Source organism: Myotis davidii, unplaced genomic scaffold (genome assembly GCF_000327345.1).
Source record: "Myotis davidii unplaced genomic scaffold, ASM32734v1 scaffold6, whole genome shotgun sequence".
In the NCBI taxonomy this organism is placed as follows: domain Eukaryota; kingdom Metazoa; phylum Chordata; class Mammalia; order Chiroptera; family Vespertilionidae; genus Myotis; species Myotis davidii.
Window position 1 is genome coordinate 20,025,286 of NW_006383011.1, and position 15,127 is coordinate 20,040,412.

Genomic DNA, 15,127 nt, shown 5'->3' on the forward strand with positions numbered 1-15,127 from the left:
ACCAAGGCCTTTATGTTTCATTGCTGCCTGGCAGTCCCGATTTGTGAGAAGGAAACGTTATCTGATACCTTATTTCACATCAACGTCTTCCTGATATAACAGCAACCACTATCCTCTATTGTTTAGGCCAGTGGTCGGCAAACTGCGGCTCACGAGCCACATGCGGCTCTTTGGCCTCTTGAGTGTGGCTCTTCCACAAAATACCATGTGCGTGCCCGCACGAACAGTGTGATTGAAACTTCGTGGCCCATGCGCAGAAGCAGAAGTCAGTATTTAAAGCTGCATGTGGCTCATGAGCCGCAGTTTTCTGACCACTGGTAGGCATTACCTTCTGTCAGGTACCTTATTTAAGTTCTTTTGCTCTCCAGTCTGTGCTTGCTAAACATGCCCCCTGCCCTTTGTGACATGTCTACCCAGTTCTGCCCTTTCAACCCTTTATGCCAGTTTCTCTCAGGGCAAGGTGCCAAGACTGCCTATATCAGAATCAACTGGGGAACTTGTTAACATTTAAATGTTGGGGTTCTTCTTTATAGCTACTGTATATCTGATAATCAGGCCCACTTATTTGCGTTTTGATGAGCTTCCCAGGTGGTTCTTCCATGAACTGAAGTTGAAGGAAGCATTGCTTTCCATCATTTCTTCCTTCCCAAATGTCCTCTCACTCTCTCCAGCTTTTGTCACCCTTCCAGTCCCCCTTTTTATGGGATTTTCCATATTCTTCCTAGTATTCATGGTCACTGGAGGAGCTATCACTTGAGGATTGTAAATTCATGCAATGCAAACACCATGTGTTATTCATCTTTATAATCCCGTGTTTGGTCTGGTGCTTTGCACATAGAGGCCACTCATTAAATGCTTGATGAATACATGAGTGGTTCACTCTCTAGAACTAAACATATAGACAGGGCTATACTTCACTCAAAACAAGCAAATTTCTTAAGTGGAAATGTCATCAAGTTAGTGTGGGAAATGTTTGTAGGTAGGAAATCTTTTTTGGTGACTCAGATATAAATGCAGGTATGCGACCTCTTTTTTTTTTTTTGGTGTATAAGGTCGGACATCAAAGAAAGGCTGTTCTTTCTGTACAGAGTGGATGGTGAACAAATTATGGTCTGAAATGATTATTATTGCCCACCACGAGGCCCCGAAAGATCCACAGAGTACACAAGGGCTGCTCCGAGGCCCTGCCTCCAGCGCTCACTATGCTTGGAATCACTCCGTTGCAGGACTGTAGGCTGACCGGTCTGATGTTTCTAGGACCCCGGTTGTACTAACCAAGACCCCAGGTGCATTAACCTGGGAACTATGTGGTCCACTTTGAGTGCATTGAGGTGCACCTATGGTCGCACTGTCTGAAGGCCTGGGAAGCCTCCCCTACGCTGTGATTCTGGAGGGACGGAAGAGTTCCGTCTTCCATAAAGGGGACCCACTCCTTGACTCTTGTAACCCCCCACTAGAATGTGAGCCCCAATGGGGATATTCTCTTACCCATCTTTGCAACACAGTTTCTGGCGCACACGCGTGTCTAAGAAATGCTTGGCAGACCAGACCGTGAATGAATGTGTTGTTTTCCCATTTCTTTGGATAACTTACCAGTTTTTTAAAAAAACCTGTTTAATGTCATAACCCTAAGACATCTGTGAGCTGCATTGAAATTCTTCAACAAATATTGATTTATTATTATTTGAGCAAAGTATTAATGTTTTATGCTAAAATTTGATACTCTTCCAGCTCTACTCATCATCCTCTTTTAGTTTAGTTTTGCTTGCTCGCTGCTAAGAGTTCCTTCTCTCTTTGCTTTTTTCCCGACCAAGTGGAAAAACCTTGAAATTATGACATGACTTTGGAGTGATTTTAGACCTCAGATTTTAACTGGTGGTCCTCTAAATCAGCGGTTCTCAACCTGTGGATCGCGACCCCTTTGGGGGTCGACCGACCCTTTCACAGGGGTCGCCTAAGACCATCGGAAAACACATATATAATTACATATTGTTTTTGTAATTAATCACTATGCTTTAATTATGTCCAATTTGTAACAATGAAATTGGCGGTCACCACAACATGAAGAACTGTATTAAAGGGTCGCGGCATTAGGAAGGTTGAAAACTACTGCTCTAAATGGATCATCTTTTCCTTGCTATGGGGAGCATAGAAGTGCTTACAGAACCCTTCCTTGGGGCCTGGGGAGGCAGGAGACCAGCAGGCAAATATGAAAGACTCTGATGAGATAGTGCAAACTAGCACATGTCTTCAGGTGGGAGGAAGGCTATTCTGCACTAAGGAGCTCTCTGTTACCACGGAGCAGTAGTTGAACCTACATAGTGAAAACAAACAAACAAGCAAAGGAAAAGGTGCCGCCATCTGGGAAAAATCATTATGGTATAATCCAAAGGGCCTGTCACGTATGTTTGCCTGACTTCAGCCAGTTTACTTTTATGAAAGGTTTATTTTTCTCACTTGTAAAATGGCAATGTAGTGCCTCCTTGCCATACTGTCAGAAAGGTCAGGGAGAGTGGGTGCAGAGTGGTCGGTATGACATCTGGGACAAAGCAAGGGCTCAGTCAATGGTTTTAGTCATTATTGTCACAGATGCTCCCACTCGGGCCCTTACAGTGCCCTTGGGACTGGCATAATGAATCAGGGGCCATCCCGGCTGGCTTCACCTAGAGCTCTCTGAAGTCCCTCTGAATTCCTTGTCATTTATTTATTTTTGGAAGAAATTTCCGTGTCAGTATGCAGGGTTAATACGTTTAAAGTTAAATTCTGGACACCCTTTGCCTTTTATGGGCCCTTTGTAAATGAGGTGATTTTTGGTTGATGTTTAACTGGATCTCTTTTCATTGTACTGAAAGGAAAAGAAGATATGCTTTGTTGAGAATGGCCAAAATATTAGGACCTTCTCAACAGAGCGGATGGTCTTGGCATTCCAGGAAAATTCAGCAAATCAGGGAAGACCCACAGCCCGGTGCTGGGAAATGTCCCGGCCCCAGCCCCTTTCTCTGTGCTGGAGACCAGCTCTCCCCATCAGAGGTTCTCTACCCAGGAGCTCAATCACGTTCCTCTTCTCCACCTACCACCACATTGGCTTTTCAGTATGACACTCATTTCAGTAGTATACTCATTGGCTCATTCTAGGGAACATTCTTAAATGCGGGTGCCGAGGTCCACCTCCCAGATCTGATTTGCTATCAGAGAGTCTGTGAATCAGCACACGACCCTATTTGATTGTATTCAGGACGCCGGTCCCATGCATCTTCTGTCTGCCAACCTCTGTTCTAGGAACCAGAGCTCCATCAGTGAGCAAAAGAGACAGATCCCTGCCCTATTAGAGAGGGAGAGGCAATAAACAGAACCATTAGGTAAATTGTACAGCATAAAAAAAAATAATGTTCTGTAGAGAAAAACAAAGTAGGGGAAAGGGCCCAGGGGTACATCTGACAACTTTCTAATAACCTCTTCATTATCCTAACTCCTAAGCCAATCTTTCTTTTTTTTGGGCCATGGTGCCTGACCCTTACCCTAGTCACTTCCTTTGATGGATGTGGTGGGTGTGTTCTGACAAGGGACAGGATCCTGACTCTAGTCTTGTCGGTTCAGGCTGAAGGACTTGAGTCCCTTACATGACCTCTCACTGCCTGTCCCCTGAAAGTACCTGTTCCAGTTTATCAGGCAGCAAAGAGGAAATTCTCACTGGGAAAGAAAAGGTAATGGAGAGAGACTGTGGAAACCGAGCGCCTTCCTGAGTGTGGTCAAGCCTGAATGCCCGAGGTTGGGGGCCAGGAGAGTAATTTGCAGCCTCGATGAATAGTCAGATAAGGAAAGTCACGCTCTGGCATCATCTCGTTGTGTAGAAGCATTTGGAAGCGTTTTTCTCAGTAGTGCATAGAAATCGTGGTTGCTTCAATGCTGCCTGAGAACAGATTAATTACTTAGCATTGAGGCTCTCCATCAGCAGGCATTACATAGAAGGGAGTTCCAAGCCCCGAGGAATGAGAGACAAGGAGTTCCTTGGAATGACCCCAGCTGCCAATCAACACAATGAGATTAGGCCGCCTCGCGCACCAGACTAGTGGGCGCGCCGAAGGTATCCTTGTCTCTGAGTCAGGTTCTCCTGGGTAAGCAAAAGGGGGACAGCTCTTCCCAGGGAACCCCCTGCGCTGCTGCAGCACTAATCCTCGGGCCTGTGTGGTGGATTCCCTTCCTCAGGCTCCGTTCACACAGGCAGTCTGATGCAGGCAGGTGCGTGCTTCCATGCCTGCGACCTCTCCCTTCAGCAGAGGTTAGTGAGTTTACTCAAATGGGTACCTCTTCACCGTCCTTTGCCAGTTCCATTTCTGGAATCTGTAGGTGCCCAGGGTGTTTGATTTGCTTTCAAATAAATAGTGAGCAGAAGATAATGTGGGTATTCCTGATCCTGCGCTGCAGACTCATGTGGATGATGTAATGGGTATTCCTAAGCCAGAACCGGCCATGGATGCAATAATTCATCTGAAACCACCAGTAAAACCAGCCAACCCCTTGTTATAGGGTTCAGTGGATTAGATCAGGGCTAGAGAACTGACCAACGCATCCACTGCTTCTACTTCCTGCTTAATTTTCTTGTAAATGGAGATTTGAGGGGAAAGTCAGGAGGGTCAAGTAGAGCTGCTTGAATTTGATGTCAGAGGAAAGACCCTGAAAGATGGGAGACATAGGAAGAAAGAAGGAACCATCATTTAAATAACACCTCTCCCACTTCCTGCAAGCATTTGGAGTTGGCATTAATTTAATAAAGAATAAAGCTAAAGTCCAGAAAGTCCATTGCCAATAAGAGATATCAGTGATTTGTGTGCACTGATTTCGCAGTGTTTTTGAGTTAACCTTAGAAGCCCTCTTCCTTTTTCTCTGTTGGTGGTGATAGATTTTCACTGCTTCCTCCACCCTTGCACATCTGGTACCCTTTTGGCTAAGAACATACTATGAGACGTGAGCTGGGGCAGGGCTTTTTCTTGGCTAACCTAAGAGGTTGCCCGAGAGTGCAAGCAGGAAGGGGTTGCCAGGTAATTGCTGAGAGGCCAGGGAGTGGAGAGTGAAGGGCAGCTGTCTCTAGGAACATGCCAGCCCACAGGTCACATCGCAGCTCTTGATGCCTGTTTGAGTCTCTAATCCATGAGATAAAAGCCAGGCTGTTGGAAACCTTCCATGGGACTTTTGCCACCGAGGCCCTCCTACCCTGCAGGAAAACCAAGAGGTTTTTCCAATGGGCTCGTCCAAGTCCAGGTTTAATAGTTCTCAAAGATGACTTCACACACTATCAGGAATGATATAATGGAGCAGTTAATTACATCATCTCAGAGACAGACCAGGGTTTGAATCTCAGTTCAAGAGTTTACTTTCTGTGTTAGAGGCCAGAATGGTACCAAGTATTAGACCCATGGGGTCAGACCAGACCTGGGTTCAGCAATCTCAGTACCTGAGTTCTGGCTAAGAAAGAATTCCGAGCCAAGACTCAAAATATAAGCAAAAACTTAATAAGAAAGTCACAAAGTTAGAAGAAGTGAGCTGTAGAGGAAATGGGCTCAGGAGACAAGTTACAGAGACAAAAGAAGGGCTCTCGAAGCTTGTGAAACAAAGAAAAAGGTAAAGCATCTTGGGGGGGGGTGGTGCGGGGCGGTGGACGGAGAGAATGGGAGGTGGCAGGAAAGGCTGGCTCCTCCAAGAGGAACAGCTCGTTGGGTCCTCTGTCCTAAGGGCTTTTAAGGGTGGAAATGTCAGGGGAGGTCCCAGGGAAGGTTCTCAATAGAATATTCATCAGCTTTCCAGGTGGACCTTTTCAGAGTCCTGGTCTCCATGATTGGATGGCACCAGGCAGGGGGTAGTTAGTCAATGCAGCTGGCCCTGTGGTCCATCCTGGCATCACTTCCCTGGTTTTGCTACTTTTCTGGGCCTGGAGCTGAAACCCAACCAAGGCCTAGATGTATATGACGTGGGTCAGAACCTCATTGTCCTGGGGGCTTCATGCTTCAGGGCTATTCCCCACCCCCATCATCTTTCCCCCTCTAGGGGTAGCTAACTCACATGACTAGCAACATGCCATGGGAGGAAAGGTCAGGGGAGGGCCCGAACCATCTGACCAGGGCTGTGAACGGTCAAGGGGTCTACACCGCCTGACCAGCTAGGGGAGGAAAAGTTACCCTGGGGGCAAGGTCCTTGTTTTCCCAGTTTTGCTTGATGCCAGGCACACAGGACTTTGCTTCTTGGTGACCTTCTGTTCCTGGCCTATCTTCCTTGCTTTGCTCATGTCTATCTAACTGCCTACCATATCTGTATGACATTTAACAAGTACTCAACCTATCTGAGCCTCAGTTCTCCCACCTCCAAAATGGGCCAGTGATATCTACTGCACAGGATATTGTTTGAGAGCTGTGCACTGCTCAACCACAGAGGGTGCTATAACGGGAGTGGCATCAGTAGGAGTTGTGTAACACCGCAATGCTGGTTCTTGTGAGTGTTAGGCGTAATGATACATGTAAAGAATTCAGCGTGGTGCCTGGGATAGTGTTTAAGAATGGGACCTGGTGTTATTCTCTCAGGCACTCGGCTCTCATTTGCTGTTGTGCTATTTTGAAACTTGCTTCCAAGAAGGAAAATAGTATGGGGCACAGAAAACACAACATTCAAAGACCTGGCAGCAAGAAAGTGTTTTCATGTTCAGCAAATGAGACTTTCCATATTCTAGAGCTCAGAGGCTACATCCTAAACGATCTGAACAGCCTATTGAGGGGTTTGGATTTGTCTTCAGGGCAATAGGCAAGCAATGAAGAGCTTTAAGGGCAGCGAGAGAGTCAGACCTGCACGTTAGGAAGTTCATTTTGGCTGAAATGGGAAGAAAGCGATGATGAGATTTGGCAGCAGTTTGAAGGCAGTGGTTAACCAGTGTCTCAGAGGCAGGCCCAGGTGTGAATCTCTGTTCGATGTTTGTTCCCTCTCGTCTGTATCCCTCTCTGAGCAGCCGCTCACCCTACCTGATCCTTACAGGCTCCCAGTACACGTTGCTTGCAAATCTTCCAAAAGGGTCACTGCCAGCCTGTCTTTCTCCTTTTTAAACTTGAGATCTCTACTGTATCATTTTTATACCTGCCAGGCATTGGGGTCATTTATGAAACAGATTTTTTTTTATAATGGTCAAAAGCTGGTCTTTTTGTTTCCACCTTTGTCTCTATAGTCTTTCTCCATGAACAGCAGAGAGAACCTTTTTAAAAGGAAAGTCAGCTCATATTATACTTGTGATCAGAACCTCCCTGCGATTCCCATCTTCCTCACAGTCAAAGTCAGCCCCTTACAGTGGCCTCAGTGCCCCTAATAGTCCATCCCCACTGAGCTGCCATCCCTGAGCCCTGAGCCCTGAGCCCTGAGCCCTTGGCTCATCGCCCTCTCGTCACACTGGTTTCTCTGTGGTTCCTTACACTGTGTGAAGCGCAGTTCTATTCATCAGGGTCTTGGCACTTACCTGGAATTCTCTTCTTGCAGATATGCATCCACAAGGCTTGGTCCCTTGCTTCCTTCAGGAATTTTCTCAAATGTCCCCTTATCAGAAAGACTTTCTTCACCATCCAGTTTAAGTCATCCATGCCATATGTGTGTACACACACACTCATACACACACAGACTCCTCTCCCCTTATATTCTCCTCACTCCACTACAGCATTTTCCCCACCTGACATTTGCATTTATTTGTTTGTTTCCTTCCACTGAACTGTAAGGTCTGTGAAGACAGATACTTTTTTTTTTAATTCATTGACTAATTTTGGGGACCTAGAAGAAAGTCTAGCAGGTCATTCTGAAATACCTATTAGGTGGCACAGATAAATATTTGTGGAATAAAATGTCTGTGTAAGGGAGTTAGAACTAGACCTTCTACTACTGTTGGAGCTGGTTCAGTGTCACCTTGTTTTAAGAGATCCTACAACCCACTCAAGCCCTATCATGTCTGAACAAGCAGTCACAGTGACCATGAACTTTTGCATATTTTGAACATATGCTTCTATTTTTCTGCCTTTTACTTAGAATGGAATTCTACCACCACAACCCTCTGTGGTGTCTTCTTTAGTGTGGAAAAATGTCAGAGTTTCTCCCTGTACAGTGATGAGCTATGGGGGCAGGTGGGCTCTCTGAAGGTCTGCAAGGATGTGCTGGACCCTGGTGCAGTTTCAACTGTAAGCTATCAGCAGCTAACTAGCATGGGCCAGAAAAGGCAGGTGAATGTGTGTGTGTGGTGGGGGGAGGGGGGCGGAGGCGGGGGCAGAACTCAGACAGCCTGAGGCTATGAAAGGCTCTAATCCGGCTCCACTTTGAACTTTTTATTAGGCCACAAGGCTGTGTTCTGACTCAGGACCCCTTCCTATCACCACTTTGCCTGCTGTCATAACTGACCTTCTAGACCAAAGTTACCCTGACTTGGAGCAGACCCTCCTCTACCCCACTGAGCCCTGGAGGCAGAGGTGATGTAAGGGCTGAGCTGTGTTGTGCCTAAACTGCTGGGCGAATGTAGAGCCATGGTGGCTCAGTCCACCACTTTGCTTTGCTTTCCAAGTTCTGTGCTGCTCAGTGACTCTGTTGCCATAACCCTAATTGCCTGCAGCCCTTCATCATATGTCACTTTGTGGTCACTGTCATCCTGCCACATGAGCTCATTTAGATGGAATTATCACTCCTGTACTTTTTGGTCACTTGAACCCTCTATAGAACTAAGATGTGTTTTAGAAGGATCGTGGAAAGTATGACATCACCGCCGAGAAGGAACACTTTATGGCTGGTAACGCTGATTTCACAGCCTGCCAGGCTAGAGTCTTACACACACCACCAATCTTGGGCCTGCTTGTCTCCCTTTCCTGTTGCGGACAGCCTGCAGAGGAACTAGCCAGATCCGTATGCAGATGTGAGGAGTTGTGCATGTAGAACCTGCTGGCCAGCTGCTAATGCATCAGGAGACCTGGGCTTGCTGAAAATTAGGAGGAAATGTGCTCTCATCAAACATGCTTTTAAAAACTGTACTCAGTGTGTGGAAATATTGCATTACAGCAGAATTTTCCCCCTCAAGTACGAATAACACAGAGCTTTGATTGCAGGCAAGCGTGGAGATGTCTCTGTGTTTCCAAGTGTGAGGTGCACTCCAGAGTTTAAGATGATCACCAGGCTCTGTTTGTTTGGATTTTTAAAGTCCGAACTTCAAACCATCATTTTTTTTGGCTTTTTCTTTGAGTTATTTAGGTTTATAAAATTAGCAAAATCTTTTAAATCAGTTTCTACCCCCACTTTACAAAGGATTGGAAAAACATCAAATAATATTAATGGAAGGAGAAATGACTTAAGAGGTAACATTCCTGACCCTAATGTCCTCATCCATGACACCTCAGGACCTCCACTAAAGCATCAATCTAAATAAGGTGATTTTGGCAATGAGACATTTTCTGGAAAGTGATTGTATTAACCAAAATTTAAAAGAACATGTGCTTTAGCAACAAGGAGAAAATTATTTAATGCTTAAAAAGTTTTTAGTGTTTTTTTAATTGGCTGTTAGCATGCATAAATATGCATACAGCAATGCAAGGCTATAATCGAACTGTTCTTTTCCATTAAGACAACTGTGTACATTGTTCAGTGAATGAGGACTGCATGTAGAAAATCCACAAGCAGAGACAGTAAGTTGTAGACTTAATCCCTGGTGGGTTCTTAGAATAATGATTCACCATAGATGGTGGGATGGTAAGGTATGAGCAAATCATTGGTAAGATTAATAAAAATAAGTAATTAGTCATGCTTTGGATCTGGCTCTAACGATGTGATTCGTTTTCCTACCCAACCCCCATCTTATTTCTCCCAGTAGGTTGGGACAGCTGGAAGTCAGCCGTTGTACAACATGCTGCGAGTAAGTCTCTCACCCACCTTTTCGCTGGGATTTCATCTGTTAGTCATCGTGGCTGTCTTATTTTCCCATGTGGACCATATAAGTGCCGAGACAGAAATGGAAGGAGAAGGCAATAAAACTAACGAGTGTACTGGCTCCTATTACTGTAAGAAAGGGGTGATTTTACCCATTTGGGAGCCCCAAGACCCTTCCTTTGGGGACAAAATTGCTAGAGCGACTGTGTATTTTGTGGCCATGGTCTACATGTTTCTTGGAGTCTCGATCATTGCCGACCGGTTCATGTCCTCTATAGAAGTCATCACGTCTCAGGAAAAGGAAATAACCATCAAAAAGCCAAATGGAGAGACCACCAAGACAACGGTGAGGATCTGGAACGAGACGGTTTCCAACCTGACCTTGATGGCCCTGGGGTCTTCTGCCCCAGAGATTCTCCTTTCAGTCATTGAAGTGTGCGGCCATAACTTCACCGCGGGAGACCTGGGTCCCAGCACCATCGTGGGGAGTGCTGCATTCAACATGTTCATCATCATCGCACTCTGCGTTTACGTGGTCCCAGATGGAGAGACGAGGAAGATTAAGCACCTGCGTGTGTTCTTCGTGACGGCGGCCTGGAGCATTTTTGCCTATACCTGGCTTTACATCATTCTGTCCGTCATCTCTCCTGGGGTGGTGGAGGTCTGGGAAGGTTTGCTGACCTTCTTCTTCTTTCCCATCTGCGTGGTGTTTGCTTGGGTAGCAGATAGGAGGCTTCTGTTCTACAAGTATGTCTACAAGCGGTATCGGGCTGGCAAGCAGCGGGGAATGATCATTGAACACGAAGGAGACAGGCCATCCTCCAAGACTGAAATTGAAATGGATGGGAAAGTGGTCAATTCCCACGTTGACAACTTCTTAGACGGGGCTCTGGTTCTGGAGGTGGATGAGAGGGACCAGGACGACGAAGAGGCGAGGCGAGAAATGGCGAGGATTCTGAAGGAGCTCAAGCAGAAGCATCCAGATAAAGAAATAGAGCAATTGATAGAATTAGCTAACTACCAAGTCCTAAGTCAGCAGCAAAAAAGCCGAGCCTTTTACCGCATTCAGGCTACTCGCCTGATGACTGGGGCGGGCAACATTTTAAAGAGGCACGCAGCGGACCAAGCAAGGAAGGCTGTCAGCATGCACGAGGTCAACACAGAAGTGGCTGAGACGGACCCTGTCAGTAAGATCTTCTTCGAGCAAGGGACATACCAGTGTCTGGAGAACTGCGGCACGGTGGCCCTGACCATTATCCGCAGAGGCGGCGATCTGACCAACACGGTGTTTGTTGACTTCAGAACCGAGGATGGCACAGCCAACGCGGGGTCTGATTATGAATTTACTGAAGGGACCGTGGTCTTTAAGCCGGGCGAGACCCAGAAGGAGATCAGAGTTGGCATCATCGATGACGACATCTTCGAGGAGGATGAGAACTTCCTCGTGCATCTCAGCAACGTCAAAGTGACTTCAGAAGCTTCAGAAGATGGCATACTGGAAGCCAATCACGTTTCCACACTCGCGTGCCTTGGCTCTCCCTCCACGGCCACCGTGACTATCTTTGATGACGACCACGCGGGCATCTTTACTTTTGAGGAGCCCGTGACGCATGTGAGTGAGAGCATTGGCATCATGGAGGTGAAAGTGTTGAGAACATCTGGAGCTCGAGGAAATGTTATCGTTCCCTATAAAACCATCGAAGGGACCGCCAGAGGTGGAGGAGAAGACTTTGAGGACACCTGTGGAGAGCTCGAATTCCAGAACGATGAAATTGTGTAAGTTCTTTTTTTTTTTATATACACATGTGTGTTGAGTGTGTTTGTGGATGTGAGAATGCGTGCATGCCCTTTTAAAATAAATGACATACAAGGAATGGAAAGGTTACTATACCAGACCACTTTCAAATCTCAACCCTCCCTCGCATACCGTCAATATACTCTGTACACAGAGATCTTACTTTGATTTGATTTTTACTTTTGCACTTTTAGATATTTTAAGTACAACATAGATCGTGATAAAATAAGACTTGTGATACAGTTTATCAAAGCACTTATGATGGGTTGAAAATTTGTGTTCTGTTTTGAATCACATAATATACACACTGTCAGGGAATATTTAAATCATCACATCGGGTCCCTCACTTCACTGCTGAGTACTAATCGGGAAAATCCAAAGAACAGATACCTCTGAAAAGAATTTCCTGGCTACCAGCGCTGTCCGGAACAATTTGTGCTGCTTTTACCTGACATGGTGGTTTTGTGACAATGTAAGATGATGTTTTGCTTAAATGTTAAGACTTAATTATAACTTAATGACCAATCCTGCCTTTTCAGTTTTATGCCAACATGGAAAAAGTCATATAGCTCTTATTTCATTCCAGTCTCATTTTATTTTGCATGATGCAACAAGCCCTTTACCCTACTGATGCAGTGATGGGGAAAGACATACGTTTCTATCCTAGCATCCTAATTGACAGGGCGCAGGTCAGAGAATTGGACAACAATTTATTCTTCCTTTTGCCACGTTACAGTGACACTTGCCAACATTGTAACATGCCGTGCCTGGCTGTGGCTGTGTCCTGAATTTTCCATTGACAGTTGCTATTTAGAGAGCTGTCCCTCCTTCCTTGCCTAGGAGGGGGCATCACACTCATCAAAAGCAAACCAGGAAGTCTGACTCAACGAGCAACGTCCAAACTGGAAAGAAGGAAGAAAGGAAACTGTGTAAAATAGATTCGATGCAGCAAAGGACAATAATAGGAATTATTATGTTGGTTGAGTCATTGCCAACTTAGAAATTGCAGGGAAAAAATAATAAAATAGTTTGTTCTATAAATCAAGCATGTCAAACTCGCGGCCCATGGACCACATGTGGCCAACAACGAATATTTTTGCGGCCCAGACAGTATAATAGTGTGAGCAGTTATTTACAACTATGAAAGGAAATAAGTCTCCGGTCAGATCCAGAATTACTGGCATTCACCTTGGGTCAGTTTTGAAAGTAATCACTGTGAACAAGATTTCCCCCGAAGTAGGAAAGACAGTAGCAGAGAAGAGATGCCAAGTGTCAGGAAGAAAACAATTTTATCATTGCTCTTGTACTTTTTTTTAATACTATACTTTTCAAAATAAACCTACGTTTCTATGGAAATTGAAGCTTTTGTTTTTTTGTGGCCCACATAAACTTAAACCTTGTCTATTTGGCCCATGTTAGCCTTTGAGTTTGACATGCTTGCTATAAATGGTTAACTCTTGTGTAAAGGGCGTATATATGTCAAATGGCAAGTACGTTCTTTCCAAGTTGAAACTTCTCCTGTTATAAGTGTAGAGAAAACAAACATAGAAGTGGGGGGCGGGGGGAGAGAGGTGGGCAGAAGGAGAAGATATGTTTGAGTCTTCCAATGTCTTTGACACTGTATTATAGACGCGAACAATTACTGATATCTCAATGAAATCAAGCAAAACAGAGATTATAATATCTATCTTTGGATGTGTGTGAGGGGATAGCTTTTGATGACTATCTGTTTTATGTTGGTTCTTATAATGTTAATGTTTCACTTAGTAAGATGTATTTTGTTAGGACAGGTGTTTCATTAAAAGATAATATGTAGTGTAGTACCAAATGAATAGCCTGCATACCCAGGAAGGATTTTCCCAAAGGCCTCGTGTTGAATGTGATCCTGCCCAGGTTAGCATACAAGCTCTACTCCTTTGCTAGGAATTCTTTCTCATTATATTTTCTAATCATTTCAGTTATTGAATCCTCTTGTAATAGATAGCACTTGTAGACCACGTAAAAGTGCATTGCTTATTATTAAAGGAGTATTGCAGGTTACTAAATGAACTCACAAGGGTAGCCCTTAAATATGTCCAAATTGGTATTTTGTTTATTCATTTTACTTAGGATGTTTTCTCATGAAAAATTGGTCTTGCTTTCTCTTAATAATGGCTCCGTACTTGTTTATTTGAGAGGCTTTTCCTATCTACTCTGCTATCCAGGACTTTTACCAAACCATAAATAAGTAACCTTCTTTTGTGCACACTGTAGAATCAGAAGGGGGCGGGGGCGGGGAGAGACTGAGTGATTGATGGAATAATTTTCTATTCTGCCAGCTCCATGTAAAACACTCACCCTATGCCATTAGATTGATTGAATTCTTGCGAAGGAGGGAGTATTGCCAAACTCTAGCTTTAGAAATTTACATATCTTCTGAAAAGTAGTAAGAATTGGAATTATCAGAATGGCATCTCTGTATACATGTTCTTAAGACTATTCTAGACCAATCGCCAGTTCCTAGTTTTAAAACCTCTTGCTGAATTTTATTCGCTAAGTGGAAATATGAAGTTTTAGAAATGGCAAAACATTTTTATTTATAAGTGGAATAAAATTACATTCCTATATATTTTTCTTTTTCTAGAATTTTTATTTTTACCTTATAGAGTTTTATGACTGATGAATAACTTGGTAGATGCTTAATAGGTCTGTTGTTTAAATCAATTTGTTTGGATGACCAAGACTTAGCCTTAAAATAGGCACCAAGGATTCAAACAGAATGTTTCTAGGAAAACGTAGTATTATCAATGGTCCCTCATTGTTTACTTTTTATGGATCTTTTATTTCTGGTAGTTGCTTCCAATGTCAGGTCCACACAGTCAGATCTAAATGAGAGAGTTTTGTCCTCATACAGTGAAATTGAACTATAAAGAATCACAATTTATCTTTAAGAATGAATTCTTGTCTCCTCCAATTAATTACACAGTTAATCTCAAAAGATTACTTTCTTAAAAACCTACAATGCATAAATGGGACTGTTGACACCACTCAGTTTCATTAAATACTTCAAAAAAATTTTTTTGTTTGTTTGTTTAATGCTATGCACAAAGCCAGAACTTAAGATTCTTTCCAGAGTACCATAGCATGATTCCTGGAAAGGCCTGGATTTAAAGGCTATCTAATTTTAAGAAGCCATTAACCAAGACAGAAATAGGATCCAGTCTAATCAGGGATGGAGATAAAGAGACAGTCAGCTTTATTGAATCTTGAGTTTTGGGAACAAAATAGATTCCTAATCTTTGATCTTATTTTTAGTACAGAAATCATTTAAATTTATAAGTATGTCTATGCCTATTAATTTGTATTTTTATATAAATGAGTTGAATTATTTCAGTCTGATCTTTTTAAGATCAAAGTCTATATTTGAGAAAA

At 44.0% G+C, this 15,127-nt stretch overlaps 1 protein-coding gene across 10 annotated transcripts in view; it reads left to right on the forward strand.

The window, feature by feature from the left end:
* Nucleotides 1-15,127, forward strand: part of LOC102766425 (sodium/calcium exchanger 1) — a 128,738-nt gene that overhangs the window by 35,779 nt on the left and 77,832 nt on the right. For 6 of the 10 annotated variants that reach the window (XM_006778659.2, XM_006778661.2, XM_006778658.2 and 3 more), the window contains exon 2: nt 9,863-11,697. In XM_006778659.2, the coding sequence (XP_006778722.1) occupies nt 9,899-11,697 (1,799 nt within the window). In that variant the 5' untranslated portion in view covers nt 9,863-9,898. Of the gene's footprint in view, nt 1-9,862; nt 11,702-15,127 lie in introns of those variants that run through there. The other 4 variants (XM_006778662.2, XM_006778660.2, XM_006778665.2 and 1 more) reach the window with 2 other exon arrangements.